This window comes from Triturus cristatus, chromosome 4_2 (genome assembly GCF_964204655.1).
Source record: "Triturus cristatus chromosome 4_2, aTriCri1.1, whole genome shotgun sequence".
Classification (NCBI taxonomy): domain Eukaryota; kingdom Metazoa; phylum Chordata; class Amphibia; order Caudata; family Salamandridae; genus Triturus; species Triturus cristatus.
Genome location: NC_140586.1, coordinates 216,980,760 through 217,008,184, shown reverse-complemented (window position 1 = coordinate 217,008,184; position 27,425 = coordinate 216,980,760). Strand labels below are relative to the sequence as shown.

Here is a 27,425-nt window from a genome sequence, read left to right as displayed (position 1 = left end):
CCGACTGCGAGAGGAGGTCTGCCCTCAGAGGGAGACGGAGCGGAGGGCACGAGGAAAGGTGGAGAAGATCTGTGCACCACACCCTTCTTGGCCAATCCGGGGCGATCAATATAACTTGGGCCCTGTCTTGGCGAATCTGCCTCAGAACCCGAGGAATCAAGGGTATGGGAGGAAACGCGTAAAGGAGTCGAGACCTCCAACTCAACTGAAACGCGTCCCCCAACGCTCCCTGCATCGGATACTGGAGACTGCAGAACAACGGACAGTGCGCGTTCTCGCGGGTGGCAAATAGATCCACCCAAGGAGTTCCCCACGTCCGAAAGACGTGACGAACCACCTCCGGATGGAGCCTCCACTCGTGGTCGGCGGAGATCTGCCGACTGAGACTGTCCGCACGCACGTTCAGCACCCCGGCCAGATGATTTGCCATCAGACAAATATGATGGTCCTGAGCCCAGGACCATAGACGCAGGGCCTCTCTGCAGAGACAAAGAGACCCCACTCCTCCCTGTTTGTTTATACACCACATCGCGGTAGTGTTGTCCGTCAGGACTTGAACAGACTGACCGCGAAGGGAAGGGAGGAAGGCCTTGAGCGCCAAACGTATCGCCCGCAATTCCAGAAGGTTGATGCGAAACAACCTCTCAAAGACCCTTGATCTCCAGATCCCCCAGATGAGCACCCCACCCTAAGGTGGATGCATCCGTTATCACTGTGGCCACCGATGGAGGAAGATGGAAAGGCTTTCCTTGAGACAGATTGCCATCCATGCCCCACCAAGATAGATCCGCCGCAGCTTCTCTGGAGATCCTCACAGACTTCCTGAGATTTCCCTTGTGCTGATACCACTGCTTGCGGAGGCACCACTGGAGCACCCTCATGTGCCAGCGTGCATGGTTGACCAACAGAATGCAAGAAGCAAACAGACCGAGCTGGCGAAGGACCTTCAGGACCGGAACAACCGCCCCGTTGTAAAATAAAGGAATCATTTCCTGTATGTCGAGAATCCTTTGAGGAGGAGGGAATGCTCGACAAACAGTAGTGTCCAGTACTGCACCTATGAACAGGTTGCGCTGAGAGGGCACCAGGTGAGATTTAGGCACATTTATCGAAAAACCCAAGTTGTACAACAGTTGAGTTGTATCCCGCAGATGATGCAGCACCTTCTCTGGAGACTCTGCCTTGATCAGCCAGTCGTCCAGATAGGGGAAAACCGAGACCCCTGACCTTCTGAGATGGGCTGCCACCACTGCCATCACCTTCGTGAAGACCCGAGGTGCAGAAGTAAGACCAAACGGGAGGACCGCAAACTGATAATGTTGCGACCCTACCGTGAAACGGAGATACTTTCTGTGCGACTTCAGGATTGGGATGTGAAAATACGCATCCTGCAAGTCGATGGACACCATCCAGTCCTCCTGATTCAGCGCTTGAAGAACCTGAGCAAGGGTGAGCATCTTGAACTTCTCTTGTTTTAGATAAAGATTCAAGATCCTGAGGTCCAATATCGGACGCAATCTGCCGTCCTTTTTCGGAATCAGGAAATACCGGGTGTAGCATCCCTGACCCCTCTCCTGCTCTGGAACCACCTCTATCGCACCTTTCTGAAACAACTTCAGGACTTCCTCCTGCAGGAGAAGACGGTGGTCCTCCGAGCAAGCCCCTTGGCAAGGAGGGTAATTTGGAGGGAATTCCCGAAAGGGAAGGGCATACCCATTTTCCACAAGATCTAGAACCCAGAGATCTGTAGTTACAGATTCCCAATCTTGTAGAAAATGGGTAAGCCGGCCCCCCACAGGACCAGCATGATCCGGAATGTCGGATCTGGGGCTGTTTTGCGGTGGCGGGAGGGGCTGAGGAAGAGGAAGAGGAGGAGGAGAGCTGAGGGCCACGTGTGCGACCCCTGATTTTTCCTCTGTAACCTCTCGACGAGGAACCTTGCTGCTGCTGCTGTTGCTGCTGCTGCGTCTGCCTATAGGTTCGAAAAGATGTCCTTCCAAAACCTCTGTACCTCTTAAAAGACCCTCTCGATTGAGACTGGAGTCCCAAAGATTTAGCAGTTGCCTTGCTCTCTTTGAATCTTTCTAGAGCAGCATCTGCCTTTTTCCCAAAGAGGCCAGACCCATCAAACGGTAGATCCAATAGGGTTGATTGCACATCTTGAGAGAACTCCGAAGTTCTCAACCAAGCACTTCTTCTAGTTGCCAACGACCACCCCATGATCCGTGCAACAGAATCTGCTGTGTCCAGCCCACTTTGGATCACTTGCCGCGCAGCCGCCTGAGCATCAGCCAAGATGTCGTTAAAACCAGCTCTATCCTCATCAGGTAGCTTCGGCACCAGTTTCCTAGCCGAATCCATCAGCGCATGTACATAGCGTCCCAAAAGACATGTGACGTTAGTCGATTTCAAAGCCATGCTGGCTGATGAAAACACCTTCTTTGCTGACTGGTCCAGCCTTTTTGCCTCTCTGTCCCCAGGGACCTGTGGAAAAGCTCATTTAGACTTCCCAGAACAAGCCGCCTGAATTACCAAGCTCTCAGGCGATGGATGAGACGACAAAAATTCTGGATCCCCTGGGGCCGCTCTGTATCTCCTAGCGATAGTCTTAGACACCGCAGGAGCAGAAAAAGGTTTGCGCCACACCTCCAACACAGGTTCTGCAATGGCCTCATTAAATGGAAGCAAAGGCTCTGATACCGCTGTGGGAGAATGCAAGACTTCAGTCAAGATGTTTGACTTAAACTCCGTTGTTGGAAGTTGGAGATCAAGTAACTCCGCATCTCTCCTTATGACTGCATGGTAGGGTGCAACGTCCTTGGATGGCTCATCTGATGGCGGAGTAATCTCCCACTCAGGAGACAGGTCCAAACCACTAGCTTCCTTAAGCTCGTCAAAAACCTCATCCGACTCCACCAATTCTCCATCCTCCGCTTCCTCCTGAAGGTATCTCTGCTCCTCAATAATCCTTTGAGTCTCCCTTCTGGAGCGAATTCGAATCCTCGGCGTCGGCGGCACCGTAATCGACTCCGACGGCGCCGGTGCCGGCGTCCACCGTGGATCCGGCGGAGCCATCAGCGTCGAACGAGGTCGAGCCGGAGCCGGTGAGGATGGAAGCGGCGTCGACGTTCTCGGAGCCGGAGGATTCCAAGACGGCGTCGCTGGATAAAATGGATAGAAAGGGGCCTGAGGATATACTTGCGGCACCCCTAAGTTAAATGCCAAAGGACCCGTCGGACCCGCAGGTGCACCAGGGACATACATGGCACGAGCAAATACCCCATACATTGCATTTAAGTAATGTGACGGGTCTTGACCTGGCCCAGGGAAAGCAGGATACTGGCCAGGCCCCACCGGACTCGGGCCAACCGGCGCCGACGGTGGAATCAACGGCGTCGCAGGCTCACACGGGACTTGAAGAACTTCCGGGGCCGGAGATGGAGCCGGAGACGGAACCGGAGCCGGGGATGGAACCGGCGTCGGAGTACGGGCTGGAACTGGCGAAGCCGGAGACAAAGAGACCACCAGAGACGAAGGACCAGCAGGCGAACCCGGCACAGGAGAAGGAGAAACAGAGTCCCTTCGACGCCGAGCAGGTGACTTCGGCTTCGGCGCCGTGCTCTTATCTGAATGGTGCCGAGAGGAGTGTCTTCTCTTTTTCTTGTGCTTCTTAGCTCGAGAAGCATGCCCCGAAGTCGACTTCGACGCCGACCTCGACTTCGATCGAGACCTCGATCTCGATCTCCTTCTCCCTCTCTTGTCCTTCTTCATTCTGGCAATAAAGAGCTTTGCCTCCCGTTCCTTCAGAGCCTTCGTACTCATCTTTCGACAGCTGGTACAGCCATCCTCATCGTGGTCCGAGGATAAACACCACACACAGTCCTCATGTGGGTCAGTAATGGACATATGCTTGCCACACTCCCGGCAAGGCTTAAACCCAGACTTCTTTGTCGACATCTTCAAAGAAGACAGGAAAAACAACGAAAATACACAAAGTATCAATGCCGCTAACAACAGCGATTCCCGAAATCCGTTGGCTTCGACGGCGCGGGAAAAAGGGAACTGATGTCATCACGCCGACGAGGTCTTCTTATGGAGCCGGTGACGTCAGCGGAGTCGCGAGCGGAGCCGTGTTTCTGTGACGTCGTCGTCGACCCCATCGGCGTGGACTGCTACAAAAGTTTCCGAATGTTGCTGGCGCAGGGGATATTCACAAGGTGAGGAATCCACTGGCAGATGTATCCATCAGAACAGGGGCCTCTGGCCTCCGGCCGAATCCCGGCTCCATATCAACCTTCTGGACCTGTGGGCGATCCGACTTGCTCTGAAAGCCTTTCTTCCCTCTGTCCGGGGACAGGTAGTGCAGGTGTTCACGGACAACACCACCGCCATGTGGTATTGCAACAAACAGGGCGGGGTGGGGTCGTGGACCCTATGTCAGGAGGCTCTGCGCCTCTGGACGTGGCTGGAACATCGGGCATGTCTCTGGTGGTTCAACACCTGGCAGGCTCCCTGAACGCCAGGGCGGATGAACTCAGCCGCAGATGCATGTTGGGATCCTGAATGGCGTCTGACCTCGGATGTGGTGCAAGGTCTCTTTCTGCAGTGGGGAGAGCCTTGGTTAGATCTATACGCCACCGAAGAGAACACGCAATGTCCTCAATTCTGCGTGTTGGAATTTCCAAGGCAGCACTCGCTCAGAGACGCTTTTCGTCGCAAGTGGAGTTGCGGTCTGTTGTACGCCTTTCTGCCTATACCACTTCTGCCCAGAGTGCTGAAGAAGACCAGGCGCGACCGTGCCCAAGTCATTCTTGTGGCTCCGGATTGGGCAAGAAGAGTATGGTATCCCGAGCTACTCGGTCTAGCAATCTGTCCTCCGATCCGACTGCCTCTTTGGGAGGATCTTCTGTCGCAACAGAAGGGGACGGTCCTTCACCCGAACATGTCCAGCCTCCACCTCCATGCGTGGAGATTGAGCGGCGACAGTTGACAGCTTTTGACCTTCCTGCCGAAGTCTGTGATGTCATTTTGGCAGCCAGGCGTCCCTCCACTAAAACGGTATACGCCTGCAGGTGGATTCAATTTGTGGTTCTTCTGTTCCTTCTTTCTATGGCCCAGCAGGGCTCTGCTCTGGGCACTATCAAGGGCTATCTCTCGGCCATTTCCCCTTTTTTAAGGCTTCCAGATCAGCCTTCTCTTTTCAAGTCCCCTGTTGTTAGTTGTTTCTTGAAAGGCATTACACACACGTTCCCTCCGGTCCCCTTTATAATGCCTCAGTGGGACTTGAATCTTGTGTTGACTTTTTTGATGTGCGCTCCCTTTGAGCCGCTTCACAACTGTCCTTTCCGTCTTCTCACCTTGAAGACTGCTTTCCTCGTTGCTATCACCTCTGCCAGAAGAGTGAGTGTAAGCTCCAGGCTCTTTCTTCTAAACCTCCTTTCCTTTCTGTTCATCCGGAAAAGGTGGTGTTAAGGACCCGTCCTTCTTTTCTGCCCAAGGTTGTCACTCCCTTCCACATCGGGCAGACCATCACTTTGACAACCTTCTTTCCGCCTCCGCATCCTTCAAAAGAGGAAGTGAGGCTCCACCGTCTGGACCCAAAACGTGCGCTCTCGTTCTATCTAAAGCGCACACAGCAGTTCCAGGTGGATGATCAACTCTTTATTGGCTACGTGGGCGCCAAGAAAGGTCGGGCCGTGCACAAACGAACCATCTCTCGGTGGGTCGTTCTGTGTATTTAAACTTGTTACTCCTTGGCTAAAAAGGAGCCTCCTGTGGGGCTTCGTGCCCGTTCTACTCGGGCGACGGCAGCCACTGTCGCTCTGGGACGGGGAGTCCCTTTGCAGGATATCTGTCAGGCAGCTACGTGGTCTTCGCTGCATACCTTTACCAAGCATTATTGCCTTGACAGCCAAGTCCAGAGAGACGGCATCTTTGGCCGTTCTGTTCTCCAGGTCTTTCTGGTGTGATCTTGGTTCGCAGACCCACCACTGGGGTTGATATTGCTGGGGTATCTATTCTAACGTAAGGAATCTAACACTAACGTGTTTCTTTCAGGTGAACAAGTTACTTACCTTTGGTAACGATATATCTGTAAGAAACATTAGTTAGTGTTAGATTCCTTACCGCCCCGCCCATCTTCCCCGTTCTGCGAACTTATTTCTAGGGTTAAGGTTATCCCTTTTAGGGCCCTAGTTTTATGCACTTGTGGTCAGTGTCTTGCATAGCTCTGCGTTCCTGGCGTGGAAAGTCGTGTACAGAACTCACGTCAGCACGCATGGGTGGCGCCTAAGTAGTCTCCGTGGCGTCATCTCGGCGCATATACGACGCGGAGCCGCACGACGCCACCTACTGATGCGGAGATGTACTGCTAGTGAAAACTTTCCGGATCCAGTCTGACACCTGGGGATATTCTAAGGTAAGGAATCTAACACTAACTAATGTTTCTTACAGATATATCATTACCGAAGGTAAGTAACTTGTTCATTAAGACATTGGAGAACACCACAATGCCCTACACATGATGAATGGCTTATTGAAGAATATAAAATAGCATCATATGAAAAACTCATTTATAGATTGCAGGACAATGTTGGAACTTTCAACCAAATTTGGAACCCCTTTCTAGCTAATAAAAATTCTATTTCTGGTAATATTTCAGATTTGTCTTCTAATTTGGAACTACAATAAGGGGATCACTTCTTTTTTCATTTCCTTATTAATTCATTACCATCATTATTTATATTCATGCTGTTGATGTTATCATTAGGACTGTTGATACTTTAGCCAGTAACACTGTTTTTTGAATTAGGACTTACCGTTCACCTATTGGAAATTGTTGAGTTAGTGGGAATATCTTCACTTAAAATATTATATTTGTATGATATTATCGCTACTATCTTCCAACTATCGATAATACATGGTTTACTACATATTGTATACTATCTATATCATCTCCTCCCTAGTCCACCTTTCCTATTCCTTCCTTTCCAGGTTTTATGAGTACCTTAGCTATTGTATCTTTTGATATCTGTATTATCTTTTTTATATTTAGAAATCTAAAAAGTTAATATTTCATAGTAATTTATTGTGTGGCCATAATTTGATTTGTTTATACTCCTTTGTTTAATGTATTGTTTATAAACTGACATGTACTTCTCAATAAAAATATACCACTATAAAAAAACACAAAAAAGAAAAAACCTTTAAATCAGGCCCAAAGGGCCAGTTGTATCAAGCGTTTTACCGGTCGCAAACGGGCGATTCTGAGAGTCGGCCTGTTTGCGAACGGTAAAAAGTATTTTGGGATGTAAGGCATTTGCAAAATAGGTAATCACAATTTTGGCGATTACCTATTTTGCGAATGTAGTTAGGGAATCGCAATTTGCGATTCCCTAAATGCAATGCAAGAAGCATCCTCAGAATGCGACTTTGCTTTAAGCAATTACAAATTACCACCAACTTCAAGTTGGTGGTAATTTGTAAATTCCTAGAAAAATGCACAAAATTGCATTTTTCTAAGTGCCATGTGGCGCATACACATGCCCTTAGGGCATGTGTGTGTGCCACATGTGCACACTTACCTTTTTTGGGGGTGCATCAGGGGGCCCTTATGGCCCCCTGGCACCCTTGCAATTGCATTCGCAATTTGCGATTACCTGTTTGGTAATCACAAATTGCAAATGCCTTCCCATTCATTCCTATGGGCCTCTAGACCCATAGGAATGAATGGAAATGCATTCCTTAATAGCGAATCGCAATTTGCGATTCGCTATTAAGGAAAATGTGGGAATCGCTATTTTTTTTGCAAAACCTACATACATTGCATGTTGCGATTCTAAAATAGCGAATCGCTAAAATTCGCTATTTTAGAATCGCAAAATGCAATGTTGATACATCTGACCCTAAGTATTTTTGTTATACATTTTCAATGAAGTGTATAGAACAGCCTTCTTTCCTTTGCAGTAAAACGTGATATCTTTACCTTTGGTAACAGCCACCTCTTAGCTGATCCCATGTGTTCAAACCTCAGCCTGTGTCCTTGTTCAAATTTCACACTATTTGTGTCTCAAATAAACAAACACTTGAGGTTCCTCTTAATGGAAATATGAGCACAAGCTTCTGATAGAGCCACTGGTAAGCTCTAATAAATGTCTCTTCTCATGGCAACACACCAACAGCCTAGAAGAAGATGCAGAGGCACGACCATTCCTATAATTGAGCATCATTTTAGGGGATCCTTCATGGTAGATGTGTGTATTCTTACATTCACAAATGCTGTCTTTTTATACACCTTTGAAGGTTGGAGAACATCTCTCTCTTTCACTCTCTCTATTACACAATGACATTAGCTGCTGTGTAGATATGGTTTAGGCAGACTTTTCATTGAGAAGTAATTTTTGATTTGCCTGTAGCTTTGCCTCCTGTTGACAGAAATGTGGCATACAAAAGGTTTAGTCAACTAATGTCTGGCATGCCAAATTTTGTGCACTTCTGGGTATGGGGAGGGGAATCAACAAAGTCGTGTTTTCCCATTTCAGCTTCCACAGAAAATTTTGCTTGAGCCTGAGGCAAAAAACATTCAGTTGATTTAAGCCAAATTTGTCTTGAAAGTAGAACTTTATTCAGAAAGAGTGCCTTTGTTGGTTTGGTGTAAATTTGCTCAGTAGTTTTTTGAGATATAAGCATTTTAAAAATGTATTGGTGGGCTTGAAAGGGTTAACACTTTTGTATAGCTCAACCTTTTAAAGTCATGAATCAGTGATTCATGTCCCTGGCAGCTACGTATGAATATTTGATAAATGTGATCGGCTGGTAAAGCGCTCTGTGGATTTTTGTTTTTTTGCCATCTTGACTTTCACCCTGTGCAAAAAAACGTTTTTCACAGTGAGGGGATATGAAGCCTAATGAGAGGTGTCTGTCGCCCTGGGACTGCTCGGGGGCCCAGAGACATGAAAAAGTCAAGTGAACTCAAACCAAAAAAAACAACACAAGATTTGCTGGTCTGAACCTAATTGTGCTAGCCGCTACTAAGTAGTGAATTTGTTGCTATTATGTGAAAAAGTCATAAATCAGATATGGTTTGCAACTTTCTAAAATGGTTTAAAAAGTGAGAAAGGTATAGGGTGTGAGGCAAAGAGCTAAAAAGAGAGACCAGAGAAAAAATGACTGAGAGGGAGAGAACCAAACGTTGTGCACAGCGGAAATTAAGCACCTGCAGCGGCGGGTTGAGGGGACTGCCTGGCCACATGCCAGGTGCTGGGACTATTTCCTCCTGTGCAGGTTTCACTCATGGCTGGCCGCAGTACCTGTGGTATAGCCCTCTGCTCATGGCCTACTGAAAAACACAGTTAAGTACTGAGCGAACGTTCAATCAATCAATCAGGGTTTGGTAAAGCGCGCTACTCACCCGCGAGGATCTCATGGCGCTGGGGGGAAAAGGTGCAGCTCCGGATCAGTTGAAAAGCCAGGTCTTGAGGCTCTTCCTGAATGTGTGCAGAGTAGGGGAGCGTCTGATGTTGACTAGGAACTCGTTCCAGGTCTTTTTTGCGACATAGAAGAAGGCTCTTCCGCCTGCTCGGGTTCTGCGGATGCGTGGGGTCACTGCCAGGGCGAGGTCGGTGGAGCGGAGGTTCCTTTTGGGTACGTGGAAGGTGACTCTCTCGTTGAGGTATTTGGGTCCGATGTTGCGGAGGGATTTGTAGTCACGGGTGAGTAGCTTGAAGGTTACTCTCTTTGCGACAGGGAGCCAGTGGAGGTCTCGTAGGTGCTGGGTCATGTGCTCATGTCGAGGGGTTCCGAGGACGAGTCTGGCTGCGGTATTCTGGATGGTTTGGAGCTTGTGAAGCAGGGTTCTGTTTATTCCGGCATAGAGGGAGTTGCCGTAGTCCAGTCTTCTGGTTACGAGTGCGTGGGTGACGGTCTTTCTGCATTCGGGGGATCCACTTAAAGGTCTTTCGGAGGATGCGGAGGGAGTTGAAACAAGTAGATGCGACGGCGTTGATCTGGCGATTCATAGTGAGGGAGGAGTCTAGGATGATGCTGAGGTTACAGGCTTGGTCTGATGGAGTGGGTGGGTTCCCGAGGGTGGAAAGCCACCAGGTGTTGTCCCAGGCGGTGGAGGAGGGTCCAAGGACGAGGACCTCTGTCTTTCTCCGAGTTGAGCTTCAGGCAGCTGTTGTTCATCCAGGCTGCGACGTCCTTCATTCCTTCCTGGAAGCAGAGTCTGGTGTCTTCGGGGTTCTTCGTGAGGGAGAGGATGAGCTGGTTGTCGTTGGCGTAGGATACTATGCTGAGTTCATGCTGTCTGACGATAGCGGCGAGGAGGTACATGTAGATGTTGAGGATCATTGGGCTGAGCGAGGATCCTCGAGGTACACCGCAGTTGACCTCTGTGGGTTTGGAGAGGAAGGGTGGGAGTCTGATCCTTTGGGTTCTGCCGGAGAGAAAGGAGCGGATTCAGTCGAGGGCGGTACCTTGTTTACCGGCGTCGTGGAGTCTGGTTGCACGAGTGCGGTGTGAGACGCTGTTGAAGGCTGCGGAGAGGTCTAGTAGGATGAGGGCCGCAGTGTGGCCTCGGTCAAGTAGCATGCAGATGTCGTCGTGGTGACGAGGAAGGCGGTCTCAGTGCTGTGGTTGCTGTGAAATCCGGACAGGGAGTAGTCAAGGATGGCGTTCTCTTCGATGAAGGTGGTCAGCTGGGCATTGACAAATCTCTCAGTGACTTTGGCTGCGAAGGGAAGGAGTGAGATGGGCCGGTAGTTCTCCAGGTCCGTCGGGTCGGCCGAGGGTTTCTTGAGGAGAGCTTGACCTCTGCCCGCTTCCAGTCGTCTGGGAAGATGCCGGATTCGAAGGAGGCATTAATGGTCCAGCCTAGCTCTGGTGCTATGGCGTCGGTGGCTCTGTGGGAGATGTGCTGCGGGCAGGGTCCGTGGGGGCTCCTGAGTGGGTGTTCTTCATGGTCATGGCGCTGTCTTCGGTGGTAGCAGGTTTCCAGGTGGTGATGGTGGGCTGGTTGTTGGTGGTGGGGAGGTTCTGTCTCAAACACGCAAAATGACTGAAATATGACAGCTAAGGTATGCAACTTAACCAGCGCGCGCCACAACTTGTGTCACCCACCATGTACAGAGGGTTATGTACATTTCCAGCTCTCTCCCTAGTGTGCCTCTCTTCCCCATCTACGCTCCGTGTTATTTTCTCTATGGATTCACTTACACCAATCCTGGTATTTGTAAAGTGCGAACTAATCACCCCTAAGGGTCTCGAGGCGCTTGGGGCCGTCGGAGAAATTAAGTGAACTATTGCCTAGAGTCACATGATGCTGAGAGGATCTGCTGCCGGTGCTGGAGATCGAACTGTGAGCCCCGTGCCCCGGAGTCAACTGCCCTGGCTGCTCTGCCACACCTCTCCGACTCTCCAGCCAGTGTGCTTCTCCCCCACCCCATTCCTTGATGCGGTAATCCTCGTGTGCTGCTCCCCACACTGCTTTCTCTCATGTATGCTTCTACCCCCCAGCTCCAAGTTGCTCTCTCTCTCCCATTTGTTTTCTCCCCCTGCGCTCCACATTGCTCTTTCTCTCTCGTCATTTGCTTTTCTCTGCCCCATCCATGCCCTCTGTGTTGCTTATCCCCACCCGCACCCTGTGTTGCTTACTCCCACCCATACCGTGTTGCTTACCCCAACAGTGTCCACTGTGTTTCTTCTGCCCCATGCCCGTGAGTTGTTTACCCCCACCCGCTTTTTAAAAAAAGCGCTTCTGTGAATTCTTTTCTTTTTATTTACCGATCCATCTCATAGGCTTTCTTTTTTTAATTCTAATTTAGCCATGCTGCACATCATTGTCAAAAACCATTGAGAAAGCCAGTAGGTCCCTAGGGTTATTGCTTTGCAAATGCGTGTTTGTTAAGCATCCCTGTGAACCAACAGTATCTGTGTAGCATTGCTATATCAATGTTCAGGGTCGGATTAGCCTAAAGGGCTATCAGGCAGTGCCTGAGGGTCAGTGGGTGAGTTGCTCTATGGGCATGTTTTATGGTTCCTGAGACCGTTTTTACGGTTAATTTCCCTGATATTACCACAAACAGTGCCTGCAGCATGCTCAAATGCATGCCTACCAAGCAAAACACCTGCACACTGTCTCTTTACAAGTTCAAAACTGCCCTATTTGCGACTGCGAGGCGCTTTTTAGCTACCTGATTCGCTAATGGGGCCAATCCAACCCTGTCAATACTGGCCGCAGCATGAGGCAAAGAAACAAGAGCACTCTTTGCAGAAAGACAAAATGTGTAAGGTGGGATGTTACGTCCTGTCATGTGCTTCACTCCTGTTAGAGCAAGCAGTGTAGCAATTTACCCTCGGTAATGGTGCCACTTACCTCAAAACTCTGAAGAGAAAAACAAACATCTACAATGACAAAAGGCACTGAAGTCGTTGCAGAGATGGTTGGCATGGTTTGTGCTTAAAGTGACATAAAATTGCTCATAATAACCGACATCGTCTGTGACTTGTGAACGGCAACAGTTCGTCAACGCTTGTGATGCACACTAAAGGGAAAAGAAAGAAGAGGGCAAGAGATGTAAATAAGACAAAATGAAGGTATTCTTCCTCCACTGCTGGTCGGTTTCCAGGCTGCGTAATAGAGTAAGAGGGCATGGGGTAAGGGGTGGTATTGCCCCCTTTAGGGAAGCGCGTTTCCGCCACGTGCAGCCAGCAGTGAAAGCGCAGCTGTTGGCTCCGCCAGGTAGGCACTTCCGGCGCGCGCAGCCGGCCGCGGTTCTGTCGCTCATCATCTATGCTAATCGCGCGCTGGGAGCCCGCCAAGAGCGCGCGCCGTTGGCTCCAGGGAATTCTCAGCTCCGCGCTCCATGCATCCCGGAGGTCTCGGTGGTTGACCACATGTCGACTCTCCACTGAGTTAGTTTGAGCGCCCGATCATTTAAACTACAAAACTATCCGCTCTGGGACTCTAAGTATCTGGCACCAGCGCAAGAGCTGCTCAGCGCCGGCCAGCCTGGCGGGTAGAGAACTAACCGTCCCACAACCTCATGCAGTGACACTGCTGCCTTTACAGGACAGCGACGGAGGCCGGACACCTGCTCCAGCTTCAGGCTCAGTTGGAAAAACTGTATTCAAATGTACCGTTTTGTGTAAGTGTACCCCCTCTACACTTACCGTGTTGGAACGGCTCAATCAGTCAGTTTATGGTAAAATTAGTTAAAACCTCATATGAACGGGGAGCATGTACAGTCAAGAGATAAAAACCAAATATAATGAAACTATTTGAAGCAAATGACTATTGCTGTTACCTTGTCCCCTAGCTTCAAGGCGCCCCATAGAATGTGACTTGCACCCTGCGCTCAAGATTGAGCGTAGTCGGGAGATGCCTGGTGGTCTCCTGCACGGCTCCTCCATTTGGAACAGAATCCAGTCCTAATTCGATGATCCAACATACTTTATCCTTTCTCCACTTCTGCAAAGACCTGAAAGCCCTTGTCTTCAGGCAACACCTTGTCACAAGGCAGGCCATGTGCTGCACTAACTCGGAAGAGTTCTTTCTCCCCCCTCCCCAGCTCTGCCACTCCCCTTGCTGCCATGAGCCTTCCTGCAAGCCCCGCCCCATCACTGGTCCCCTTTACCTCCTATAGCCCAGCTCTTCCTGCTGTACCGCGCCCCCCTCACCGGCAATAACCGCTGTAAAACCCCCGGTGTGGGCATCACCCTGCTCCTTTTTAGCTAGGTTCACGTGATACAAATCACATCCATACACTCACATATTCATCATCGTCTATTGTTACCAATGCGCCTTCTTCAAATGACCTTTCCTTCATGCTTCGAGCCGGCCTTTCATCTAAATTCGTCATCTCCTAGCCTGTCAGGCTGTTCCCCCTGTGGCCCTTCTGTTCTTGCCAACTCCTGGCTTGTGTTGCTCACAGACAGCAGTCACAGTGTGGAAGAAAAGGATCCACTGGATAATAAGCTGGCACACTGGAATACTGGGCAGGGGTGGCAGTCCTTATGCGCAATCAACAGCATGCGTCAGACTCTTTTCTACCATTGTCACTCTGTGCTAATTGTTTTCTCCATTATGCCCTTCATTTGTGTTTGAGCCAAAATGTTGTCAACTTGTATTTAAATTTGTTGCATTTTGTAAATAATGAATATGTGCTGTAATGGAGATTTTATGGAGATTAATAAACACTGATTATAAGTAAATTCTCCACCTGGAATGGGATGATAGAGTAGCTACTAGGGACAAAAAAGGGCCCTTCTTATGATATCCTCTAATACATTGGGGATTCAGTCTGGGATACTGATAACCTCATTACTCATAATTGGTTTTGGACCTGCTTGTATGGTTAACTCTTCGCGGGAGAGTTAAGCTGCTGTTTATGAGGGCACTGGCGCCAACTTTCACATATACAGATCGTTCTCCCATACCCGTATGTCTCTTGGGGATGTGAAGTTCCTCTTTCACTCATGAACCCACACCCGGCCCATATTTTGAAGAACCCTCAGACACGTTTCGAGACCTACCTTTCTTTTCCTCTTCCTCTCTCAGGATGGCCAAGGAAGCCCTGATTCTCTTGGCATTGGAGCGTTCAATGAGAACTTCTTTCCCCTGGAGAGCATTGTGGGCTCACCGACCATGGAGCACTATGCGGGCGATATGGAGTCAGTGCCTCGGAACTCTGATCAGCCCTGGGACAGCTGGTTGAAGGAGGGCACCATCCCAGGTGAGGCACCATTCTGCTGTAATTTTTTCTCACAGAATTTCACTATTTCTTTTCTCCATCACCCCCTCAGCTGGGGCTGTCTGTTTGCAGGTGGGTCACTACCGACCTACCCAAGAGTTTTACTTCTGCATCAGGGACATTGTAACCAAACCACCACATGAAAACTAAAAGGAATATGGGTTTCATAAGAGCTGGCTAGGTTTATTAATTGAAGTTGATGAACTTTACGCATGATGTTGCACCAATGACATAGCTAACTGGTGGGTGAATTTTAATGTGTTTGAATCAATGTGAAATTCTAAAAACTAATATGTGTGAGAGTCTTAATAGAGATCCTGCCCTCCACCAGGAAGGCATTTAAAGGAAGGCACTCTGTCTTCTCTTGCTGTCTTATATGCATTGCTTCTGAAATCCAAAATATCACCACCAATGAACATTCTACGAGATGACATGTACGAAAGTATATTCGGTGGCATGTTGTGTCTAGGCCTGGGCACAATTGTAACTATGCCAGCCACATACCTGAATTTTATGCACTCAAAATTCTCAAAATTTCACAGTCTCTTATATCTATCTTAAGTGAGGATGCACCTTGCGTAAAAAATGTTGTGCAAGACATCAGTGATAGACTGGTTCCAGGGTTGGACTGCTCTATAGGGAAATCAGGCAGTGCTCGAAGGACTGCTCTGACAGATCAGTGTGTGGGCTGTTTTTTTGGCCGATTGTGTCCTTCCAAGAGATATTTTCTGCCTAAACCCGTCTACTGCTGGTGTCTCGTGAGAATTTTTTTCATGAGGTGTGGGCTTGCTTGAAAAATGTCATGCAAGATACTGGAAATCAACATTTTGTTCTGAAAGCATGCTTTTGCAAAAGTTTGCAAACACCTTACTGAGTTTTACACACTCCTCTCAAACCTATAACAATCATTGAGATGCACTGTATCAATTCATATTCTGAGGACTTTTTATAAAAGAACCTTATAATATTTCGTGGACTATCCTATATCAATTTACATTTTATGAAATGATATTCATAAACAGATACAACATCAAAGGGGATATCTTGTATCAATGTATTTTGTGGGATTTTTGTTAATGAACCTTGTATCTGGTACACAACACAACTCACTGTGAGCTTTGCAGTGTCTCCAGCTCTCGTTCAGGGAGGTATTATAAAGAACTTACATCCCTGCAGAGTTTTTCCATTATCCTAAGATTCATGGGTTCTGAAATTCAACACCGCACCACCAATTAATGTATTCTAAAAGATATCTTGTATCAAAGAACAGTCTTTGGAATGTTGTGAAGGAACCCCCCCTATAACATTTCATGATACGCTCTATTTCAAGTTTTATTCTCTGAAGGTTTATGAATAAACCTTGTAAAAGCCCAAGGTATATCCTGTATCAATTTATATTCTTATATATTCTGTAATTTAGGGAATAAATCTGTACCATATAACATGAGATGTCCTTGATGAATTTATATTCGATAGTTACGTGGAACAACTGTATAAGATACAGTGGGATGTTATTTATTAATTTATATTCCATAGAATTTTGTGAATACATTTTATAAAATTATCTGGGGAAATTATCGGTTGAATTCTGTGAATAAACGGTGTAAAAGTCGGTGGGATAGTCCATATCTGTTTAAAATGTTTGAAATTTTGTATTTCAATATTATAACATTCCATGGTATATCATGTGTCAATTTATGTTCTATGGAATCCTGTGACCGAACATTATAATATTCCATGCAATATCCATATCAATTAATATTATTTGGAATTTTGTGAATCAACCCTATAAAAACCAATGTAATAAAATGATCATACATAGTCTACTGGAATTTGAAATTAACTTGTGTATCATTCTACGGAATGTTCTGTATACATTTACATTTTATGATATTTAGTGCATCAAATGTAAAGCATAGCGTGGTCATTCCTGAATCAATTTACACCCATTTTATATCCTCAGCCAACTTCAATGTTTCCCCTTTATTATGAAATAACCTATGCTTCCTTCACATCATATGTCCATTTTGTCATGTTACATTGAATGTGATTGATTGGTTTGTATATCCTTGGATTGTTGTCATTACACCTTATATAAAAAAATAGATGACATTTATAAGCTGTTCATCATTGGATTCTTCATAGTAACTATGGGCCTCTCTTCTTTTTACCACCACATCCCTATTTTTGATTTCCTTGCAGCATCCCCTGCTGCCCTGTCTTCAGGTACCACCAGCCCTTTGTTACCAGTGCCAGAAGAGTTCTTCAGCTCTGACATCCTATCCACCCCACTTGCTCTTGACCAGCCTCCCTGCCAAGCCGGCCTTCCCAAGACCTCCTCACGGGGTTCCTGGGCATCACTGCACTCACCGGGTGTCAACTGTGCCCTTCTCAGACAGGTAGGGCCCATATCCTTATACTGCTTTGGGAAGTTTCGATAGGTTCTTCAGACTCAGGTGAAGGAAGATAACTTTGAGGCAGATTCTTGGCTATACATTTCAGTCCCTAGTAATTAGGTTTAGGTCTGGGACCAGTCTGTGGACTCCTCCAGGATACACCAATCAGTACAGGAGATAGGCTGTCTGGCATTGTGCTCAATTCTAGCAAATGCCTGTGTGACCGAGTCATTGAGTTTACTTGAGAACTGTCTCACATTAAACCAGATAGCATCGCTATAGATATTTATCACAAGTGGCATCAGATAGGAGGCACCGTGCCTATCTACTCTGTCCAGGTTAATATGTGCTGCAGTGCAACAGAGACATATTTTACCATAATCTTCACACCATCGTTCATACCAGCTATTTTAATAGTTTTAGCCACCAAGGATGCACCCTCCTGATAGACAAATGCATTACCACATTCATGAATTCACTCTAACCTTCTAGCCTAGAAGGATGCAAAGGCACTTAACATGCCAGGAACCCATCTTGTCACAGATAGTTGGCTATGTTCTTTGTCTTTAGAAGAAGCCATTGCAAGCTTCTAGAGGGCCAGCAAAGGGAACATGCAATGAACCTCTTCTCCCTGGATGTCTTACCTTTGAGCCATTATTGTCAATAATTATTACATTTTTATTTCTTTTTGTAGACCATGGACAGCGACACTTCCCTGGACAGCGGCAGCTCTGTGAACAGCCTACAAACCACCCTGGAGGACAGCCTAAACCTCAGTGACTCTCCTCAGTGTGCACTGGACATGCCCCCACTGTGCCCGCTGCCCACCTCCCAAAGAACTGGCCTTGCTGACACCTTGACGCCAGGCCGGCGAGGCCGCCGCTTCTTTAGCCTGCAAGGTACCCGACGGCACCAGCGGAGCCATAGTAGTGGGGGGAGCACCAGCCCCGGGTGCACCCTTCAGGACTCCATGGACCCTTCCGATGAGGAGGGCGGCACTGGGGGCACCAGTGAACCTTCAGAGACCTTGAGTAGCCTGTCCCTAACCTCTCTCTTCTCCCCACCACTCTTGGGCACTCCGGCTGGGCTCCTAAAGAAGTCTAGCAGTGCCAGCAGCCTTGCGCCTCACCCCTCACGCGTCAAGGACCCCAAACCTTTCTACGCTGTTGACCCACAGGGCTTCCTGTCCATGCCCTCCTGGGTGACAGACTTCTGCCAAAGCAGTGCTCCGTCCAACAAGGTCGGGGGTTCGGACCGTGGAGGGACACTGAGTGCACGGCGATCGGGCCTGGCAGCCAATTGCAGCCCGGAAGCTGTAGAGTTCACCAATAGTGTGAGCCGAAGGAACAGATGAGAACGGTGTACATTCTGGAGAGAACCAAATTTCTGGCCTGGGTGAACCGACCAATCAAAAAGAACACAATAATAATTTCAAATAATGTAACTCGATGTTACCTCACCGCGTGAGAGAGAAGCAATACACCAGCGCCGCCGGGAAGGCTTGGCAGCTGCTATGTGGTCAATGGATGCATAGAGGAACTGGCTACTTGGCCAAAGAAAGCATAGAGGAACTGCTGTGTCCTAACATATTGTTATACATAGATATATATATATATAGATCTATATATAGATATATATATATGATTTTATCAACTGAAGTTTTTTTATTTTTTGTTTTGTCAAACTGCGGTCCTCTCCACACCTCTTGAGACAATACAAGTATGTGGGGTAAGGAGGACGACAATTAAGGGCAGAGTCAATAAATATTCAAATGAATTGGTGCCAGAAGTGCAACTAAAGGTGGGGAGAAAGAGGAGTGAAGAGTGAGAAACAGCTGGAACAGCATAGTTGGGAGAAAGAGAGAGAATGAAGCAAAGACCCAGAGAGAGAGAGAATGGAACAGATGAAGAACGAGTGAATAAGAGTTTGGGTGAGAGAGGAAACGAAAGGCAGGAAAACGGTATTGTGGACGGAAGAAAACCAAAATCATTGAATGGAAAGAGAGGCTCAATGACCTTGGAAGAGAGAGAGAGAAAGAATCAGAGATCGAGGTGGAGATGTGACACTCAGACGCAGGAGTACTATAAACTGAGGTTTGACACACCAAAGTGAAGCAAGAGAAAATGAGATATTGGCAGTGAGAAAGAGTGAAGAGAGATAAATCAATCAGTCAGTACTTTCAGAGCGCGGCTTATCACCTGCGAGTGTGTTCGGGCCCTTAGGTTTGATAGGCTTAGTCGAAAGCCAGGTCTTGGGTTTTTTCCTGAAGTCCGGGCTTTTGGTGAGAGGGTAGGTCTAAGTTCAGTGGTCCACCAGGTGTTGTTTCAGAGGGAGGTGTGGTTGCCATAGATCAGCACTTCGGTTTACTCTGTGTTTAGCTTCAAGCAGTTGTCCTTCATCCAGGCTGTGACGTTCTTCATGTAGTTGTGGTAGTGAGTTGGTCTTGGTGGTTATGGGGTCTGCTGAGAGCAAGAGGATGAGCTGGGTGTCATCGGTGTAGGATTTAATGTTAATGTCATGGGTTCTGATGATGTTGGAAGAGATGTCATGTAGGTGTTGAAGAGGGTAGGGCTGAGGGATGAGCCTTGAGGGACACCACAGATGGTGCTCATGGGTTCCGACATGAAGGGGAGAGGCGGATTTTCTGTGTGCATCCCGAGAGGAATGATGCAATCCATCTGAGTGCATCTGCCTTCATTTTGATCTGGGGCAGTCTCTTGATCAGTGTGTGGTAGGAAACAGTGTTGAAGGCTGCAGAGAGGTCGAGAAGGGTAAGGGCAGTCGATTCTCATCTGTAGAGTAGGGTGCGGATGTCATCCATGGCAGGGATCAAGACGGTCTTGGTGCTGTGGTTGGCTCGGAAACTGGATTGGGAGGCATCTAGCAGGTTGTTTCTCTACAGGGGTTTGGTGAGCTGACATTTGATAGCCTTCTCCAGGACTTTGGTGGGAAACGGGAGCAGCAGGATGAGGTGGTAGTTTTGGAGTTCGCTGGGGTCTGCGGAGGGTTTCTTGAGGAGAGATCTGACCTCTACCTGTTTCCATGCATCGGGTAAGGTGGCCGAGGTGATGGATGCGTTGAGGACATTGGTGAGTTGGTGGCTAATCTTGTTGCTTCCTAGGTTGAAGAGTTGGTGGGTGCGCCTGAGTGGATGGAGTGCATGATGGTTATGGTGTGCAGTGTGGTGAGCAGTTCCCCTGTGGTGGCATGTTGGTTGGGGGAGGCTTCCGATGGAGTGAGAAGGTTGAGGAGATCGGTGGGTTGGGGTCAATATTCCTGTAGATGGTGGATATCTTGACGTGGAAGTGATTTGCTAGAGCGTCACAGAGTTCCTGTGAGGGAGGGATCGTGTTCTTGGTGGCTGTTGGCCAGGAGAACTCTCTGACGATGGTGAAGACTTCCTTTGGCGCCAGTCTCAATGCAATCTGCTAGGGCATCTTTTTTCACATCTTTGAGTTGTTGTTGGTATGTGTTGAGTGCCGACTTGAATGTTGCTCAGTCTGTATTGTCTCTGCTGGTGCTCCATCTTCTCTCCAGTTGTTTGCAGTTGTGTTTCATTGTGCTAAGTTCCGGTGTGTACCAGATGGCTTGTTTGGTTGGTTTGATGGGGACAACTCAGTTGGTGGCATTGGTGATCCATGTGTTGAAGTTCTTGACTGCCTGTTTCAGGTTAGTCGCGGCGTCGGGGTGGGTGGTGCTGAGGGCATCTGTCCATTGGTCCTGTGTGACTTTGCTTCAGCTGTGGGAAGAGGTGTAGGGTGGGCTGGGGGTGATGCGAGGTGATAGTGAAGTGGATGATGGAGTGGTCGGTTCAGGTGAGGTGGTATGGCTCTATTTGACTGTTGCTGGACGTGAAGATAGGGTTCAGTGTGTGTCTTGCCCTGTGTGTGGGGTCTGTAACCAGCTGGGTGAGTCCGATGATGTCCATTTGTTCCAAAAGGTTGTCGGAGTTCTTGTTTGTGGGATCCTCCAGGTACAAGTTGAGGTCACCAAGGAAGATGTAGTGCTTGGATTCGACCAATTGAAACTGTGATAGAAAGGCTGTGTGACAGTAAACAATACTTTTAAAGATGGAAAGACAGAAAATGGGGATTAAAAGACAGGAAAAGTCAGATATGCTGCCAATAGAAATGCTAGTTCAGGTTGGTATGAAGGCGACGAGTGTGTTTTAGGCAAGGCTCTGCTTGGGCCTCCTCAGTTTCCCCATCCATCCATCATTTTGTAGCCCTGTGGTTTGATGCTGCTCGCGTAGATTTCGGACAGAAATAAATATCTTTTGCTGCTTGTTTTGTAACATTTTGCTCCCACTGCACATCCTTTACTATTCCTGTTTTACCAGAAGAAAGGACAGATATTTCCTTCCTATACTGTTCATGAACAAGGCAAAGTTTCTCTAAACTCTTGACCTCTGGGGCTCGAAGACTGTGTTAGTGTGGGTGGGTGACTGTGCCCACAGACCAAGTGTCCATGGCTTGAGATGGGAAGATGGGCTATCTTGCAACAGGCAGTAGAGATCATAAACTATGTCCAAAATAAACTTCTTGCTTACAGTAGTAAAACATATGCGGTTGCACTGACCGTCTCTGCACAGACAGGATTGCTGCCCAACTCAGCTTGAGAGGAGTAAGTCATATTGGTAGTGATTGGTCTGGAGATGGTTCTCTTTTTTGGTCAAGCTACAAAGGAAGTGAGAAAGGCCTCTAGATAAAACTGGTGGAATCAGATAATGCCATTATAGAAAATGCACATACAGGCAACTGAGCAATCAAATAGGATTTGTAAAGCGCAGCTTATCACCCATGAGGGTATACAAGTGCTGTGAGCTAAGCTGCTTCTAGGGGGTTTAGTTGAACAACCAGGTCTTGAGTCCTTTCTTTAATTCCTGGAGAGAATTTGAGGTCCTGAGATGCTAGATCAGCGAGTGCAGTGTTTAAAGAAAATTATATTAATTTCTCAGCAGTCACAAGCTGTGCTTAAAAATGATACAGGGGAATGACACTATGATTTATTTTAAAAACCTAGCAAAGGTTGAACACAGCCAAGGTCGTTAGTAAAGTTAGCAGTCTTTAGTTTTTTAGGGTTGATATGTATGTCGCTTGTATCATTCATGGCAAGTGTTTTATACTTACTTCAATGGGCTTTAGGTCGGTCTCCTGCTGCAAATGACTTCTTTTACTCTGGAGCCTTCAGCCACAGGTTTGAGACACTGGCAATTCACAACTCAAAACAGCCCACAAGAGTATTTTAAACAACGGTTTTCTATTGGCTGTTTGGGTGTGTACTTCCAGTGTTTTATACTTACTTCAATGGGCTTTAGGTCGGCCTCCTACTGCAAATGACTTCTTTTACTCTGGAGCCTTCAGCCACAGGTTTGAGACACTGGCAATTCACAACTCAAAACAGCCCACAGGAGTATTTTAAACATCGGTTTTCTATTGGCTGTTTGGGAGCGTACTTCCGCCTTGAATGGAATGCATGAGGGACTATTTTACATCTGAAATCAATAGGCAAATCACCCAACAGCATTAGGGAGCAGGAGTTGACAAAAGCATATGAAAAATGGATGCTACGGAAAATAAAGCAACCTTTTTTCCAATGCTTTGGTCTGTGTTTTAGAATAGTAGCTTTGACGTTTGCATAGAGTGCACATGCCTGATCTGAAACAATACACTATCTTTGCCAATGCTTTATTTTTTAAAGTGACCTGATCTAGATAGTAGTTCTGACAGGAAATGGCAAAAAAGTGTCAACCTTTAGAGCCTTTAAACTAGCTGCAAAAAACCTTGCAGATGTTGGAAAATGGAAGACCCCTTGTAACAATGCGTGAATGATCCAAGTTAACAAAGTCAAGCGATTGCTTTTATTTTCATTGTTGCTCTTATTGCCTCTTTGAGGTATTTATCTTGTGATTTACATGAGAACTTGACTGGTAACTTCTCTGGGAAGGAACATTATTTATTGAGTACTTTAAATGGGCCACTCTCCTCTTGTCAACAGGAAACTATAGTCAGACCAACAAACCAAACCCTCTGCCCTGGTTGTGTAGGCCAAGCAGTCTCCTCCCTGCTTCTAATCTTTTACCCATGCTTGCCTTACATCAGCTTGTAAGGGGTCTGTTTGCGAGTAAACATAGGAAGTTGGGGTTTCCTATTGGCAAAAAGCAGAATGCCTGACCTTCAGCCGAAAACACACAAAAAGTCTACATTGAAACTGCCGTACTGTCATTGCTGGCTTCACTTGGACAAACCTTCTTCAGTTAGGCCCTCATCACAAGTGGCTCGGCTTTTGATGTGGTAATTATTGCATCGATAAGTATCGACATCACAGTATTCAAGTTTATTGGCTGCAATTACGAGATTTGCCTCATGAAATGGGGTATGACATGTGGATTTAGGTACTTAACCGTGTCAACTCAAAATAGGCAGGTTCCGGAAATTGCCTAGCATTTTTCACACTTTAAATTCTGGCAGGTGTGACTTCCCAATTTTTTTTATTATATCACCCAGGGGCATATTGATAAGCCCCTAGCACCACAGGAGTGTCACTTTTTTTGACGCTCTAATGGCGCTGTGTGCGGGTTCATATTTACAGCTCCACGCAAATCTACTTTGTGTGGCTTTATAATGCCTTGTAAATATGGAATTCTTTCACGCAGTACTCTGTGTCAAAGGAGCGTGTCATGGGTGTTGCTGTGGGTGTTCCCAAGCAACACCCATGGCCAGTGGGGTAGCTAGGGTGGTGCGGTGGGGGCGGTCCGCCCCAGGCGGCACTATTTTGGGGGAGGACAAAGGCATTCAGATAAGGCTCGGCTTGCTTTTGTGGACGTTCGGGGACGGGCAGAGAAGGAATAGGACTCGGGCAATGTCCTCTTCTTTTTTGTGCAGGCAGCTGTCCCCCCCTCTCTTTCTGTCTTGCTCCTCACTTACTGAAAACCGTGACTTGAAGAAACGGTTCACAACCTATCTTTCCTTCTTTCATTTAGTTGCTTTCCTGTGAAATGGATCCAAAAAAGAAAAACACTCTTGCGAGAAATGCCCTTTTTCTATTCCAAAGTGCAGCGGGATGGAGAGAAACAGAAGGTTTTAAATATGAAAAATAAATACATAACTAAATAAAGCAAGACAGAGGGGTTGCCAAGTGGCCAGATTGGTTTTATTTACATCCAAATCCATCAGCATCACTTTACAGACTTTGCCAGTGAAGCGCTACTTTTGTTTTCTCGTCTTTCTTTGAACAGCATTGTTGCACCCAGGTGGGAAAGTGTACCATTCCTGGAGGTACTGCAATACCTGGTTGATGGGTGGATTGGAAAACACAATGGGCCCGATTCACAGAACTAACTTAAGACAAAATCCTAAACTTACTATTTTTGGTATTCACAGAAGTTAGGATTTTGTCTTAAGTTTGTCTTAAGACAAACTTAAGACAGACTTAAGACAGTCTTAAGAGAGACTTAAGACAGTCTTAAGACAGACTTAAGACAGACTTAAGACGGACTTAAGTTAGGATTTTGTCTTAAGTTTGTCTTAAGTCTGTCTTAAGTCTGTCTTAAGTCTGTCTTAAGTTTGTCTTAAGTCTGTCTTAAGACTGTCTTAAGTCTGTCTTAAGTTTGTCTTAAGACAAACTTAAGACAAAATCCTAACTTCTGTGAATACCAAAAGTAGTAAGTTTAGGATTTTGTCTTAAGTTAGTTCTGTGAATCGGCCCCAATGTGTACCATGGCTCTGTGTTTATGGATGTGGTCTTTTTAAACCATACTGCTTACGTTTTGTAAGGATATAAGCAATGGACATTGAAACGGTTCCCTTCAGGGCCCTCTAGTCATGTCCTTAACTTTTCAGGTAAAACCATTCGCTGATTTCTGAATAGTGAGTGAGAGATCGTTAAGGTAACCATGTTGTTTCTGCTTACATCTCACATGCTTTACTTAATCTTGCATTCCCTATGAGTGGTTGCTTTTACTTTTTCTTTTAGGCAAAATATTACTCTTATCAAGAGCATATTTTGAATTGAGCCACATTCAAGTGTTTATAGCGGGCACAATTAGGTTATAGCTGAAGGCAGTGCGAGTTTCTCTCAGTGGGGAAGTATGGTGTTCAGTGGGGGAGAGGATGTGGCACTATGGCCAGAGCTGTCGAATTTGGAACTGGGGAACTGGGTTCAGCCTTCATGACCAGTCCCCCAGACCACTCTGCTGAGGGAGCACATTCCCATGCTAGACCTTAGAAGGCCCCACTAGACCTTAGAAGGCTTGATGTCTTAGCACAAGCAGGTGTACCCTAGTGGTGTCAATTGTGGGTTAACCTTGAAGGCCTGTCCACCACAATTCATACTGAAGTTCATCTCCAGTCTGGCCTATGAAGCAGCACACCCTAGAGCAACAGTGATCTAGTCGGTGTGACTCTGTCACTGAGGTCACATGAACCTTGAGCAGGTTAGGGCGATGCGAACGGTGTTCTTCCTAGAGAGAGATCGGAGTTTTGTCTAGTGGAAGGGTTGACTACTGGAAAGGTAGCACAGAGGGTTAATGTGCCTGCTGCAAAGAACATGTACCATGCAGATCACAAAGTGCACTGCTTTAATGGGGGGACCATGATGAATGGTCATTTAATGTCAGCTATAGATGATGGATCCCTGAACAGTATCATGTATGTGCATGTTTGCATTGTGCTGAGGGGATTACCAGGTAATTATTCACGCAGCTCTCTGATGGATGTCACATGCGGTTTTTCTGAGTCCCCAGATAGATCATGCAGTCTGTGTGTTCTCTTTTGTACTGCCAGTCACTGCCAGTCACCGTTGTATTCAACTGTGTAGCCTTGGACCGTGTCATGTATGTGCATGTAACTTGCATGATCGAGGTAACTATTAGCGGCGATACTACGTGTCTCTCGGACCTCTTTCAAGTGCTCGTCGTCCTTTTTCCCCAGCAACCCCCCCTCCCCAGGGGCGGCAATCTGAGGGATAGCCTCGGGCTCCACAAGCTCTAGCTACTCCTCTGCCCATGGCCTTTTGACACTGCCCCAAATTTACTGCATTCGTAAATCTGATGCAGCGCCAAAAACGAACACCTTTCCAGGGGAGGCGTTAAAGTGGCGCAACAAAGAGAAATAATTTTATTTCTCCTCGTTTTAAATAAGGGACATCCCTGCATTTTTTTGAATGACGCAGCTAGGCGGAGCAAATTTACTTGCGCCACTGAGCTGTGCCATTTCATTGTAAGAAAACTCATAATTCTGCTATGTGCTGTAACAGGAGTAAACACACATATTATTATTTTTCTTTCCACTCGCAATGAGGGCCTCAGAGATACCTGAGACTGAACATTGACACAAAAAACTCTCTACTTTGTATTATTAGATTTAAGAATTTTAAAGATGCATTCTGGGTAGTGCTTCTCTCTAACACAAGTGCTCAAACGCCAGCATCCACACAGATAGGCTACAAGAGGAAACTGTGAAAAAGAAAGATAGAGTAGAGGTAAGACCCGTGTTTTAATGGTGGTTAACTTAAAAGAGAGTTTTTTGAGTACTGGACTGCAAGAAAAATCCTAGAGACAAAGATATATTGGTGTGGTAGGGAGTCACCTGACAGAAGAGAACTGGGGGGCATATCAGCAAGCAGGCGATAAAAAATTATCACCGCTTTTGCGTCCGTTTTCGGACAAAAAGCGGCGATAATTTTATCGCCTTATCAGCAAGGTCACGCTATCGCGTGAAACCTTGCCTTATCGCCATTTCCCTTAACGCCCATCTTTTCATCTCTAATGAGATGCAAAGTGGGCGTTCCTCCCCAAGATAACGGGAGAAATGTCTTATCAAGCCTCACGCAAAGCACCATAGCGACAGGAAAAGTATTGATAACCTCTGTTATCGCTACTTTCCTTACTCCTGCTTTGAAGCTGACTTAGCCATGATATCCTATGGAAGGTGGATATCATGGCTAAGTATGTGAGGCCCTATCAGCAAGCTATCGCCAAACTTTGTGGGATTATCGCTGGGCTTCCAGCGATAATCTCACGTTTGGCAGTTAGCACTAGGATTTTTATCGCTTTTGAGATAAGCGTTGCTAATAGCACGCTATCTCAGCGATAAAAATCCACGCTAGCCGGCGATAATTATCCTAGCGCTAAGTGCGCTTAGCGATAATTATCGCCGGTTGTTGCTGATATGCCCCTGGGAGAGAGAGGAGGCTCTGTGGGAGAAGAATGGAGACGTAGAAGAAAGATTGAGATAGGCTAAATAGAGGCAAGGAGGGTATGAAAAAGGATGGTATTAAA

General features: G+C 47.0%; 1 protein-coding gene across 1 annotated transcript in view; it reads left to right on the top strand.

The window, feature by feature from the left end:
- CACNA1I (calcium voltage-gated channel subunit alpha1 I) overlaps positions 1-21,639 on the top strand; it is a 580,458-nt gene extending 558,819 nt beyond the window's left edge. The window contains exons 33-35 of the mRNA XM_085601256.1: positions 14,558-14,732; positions 16,953-17,149; positions 17,841-21,639. Coding sequence (XP_085457382.1) covers positions 14,558-14,732; positions 16,953-17,149; positions 17,841-18,500 — 1,032 coding nt within the window. The 3' untranslated portion in view covers positions 18,501-21,639. The remainder of the gene's footprint in view (positions 1-14,557; positions 14,733-16,952; positions 17,150-17,840) is intronic.
- Positions 21,640-27,425: the final 5,786 nt, after the last annotated feature.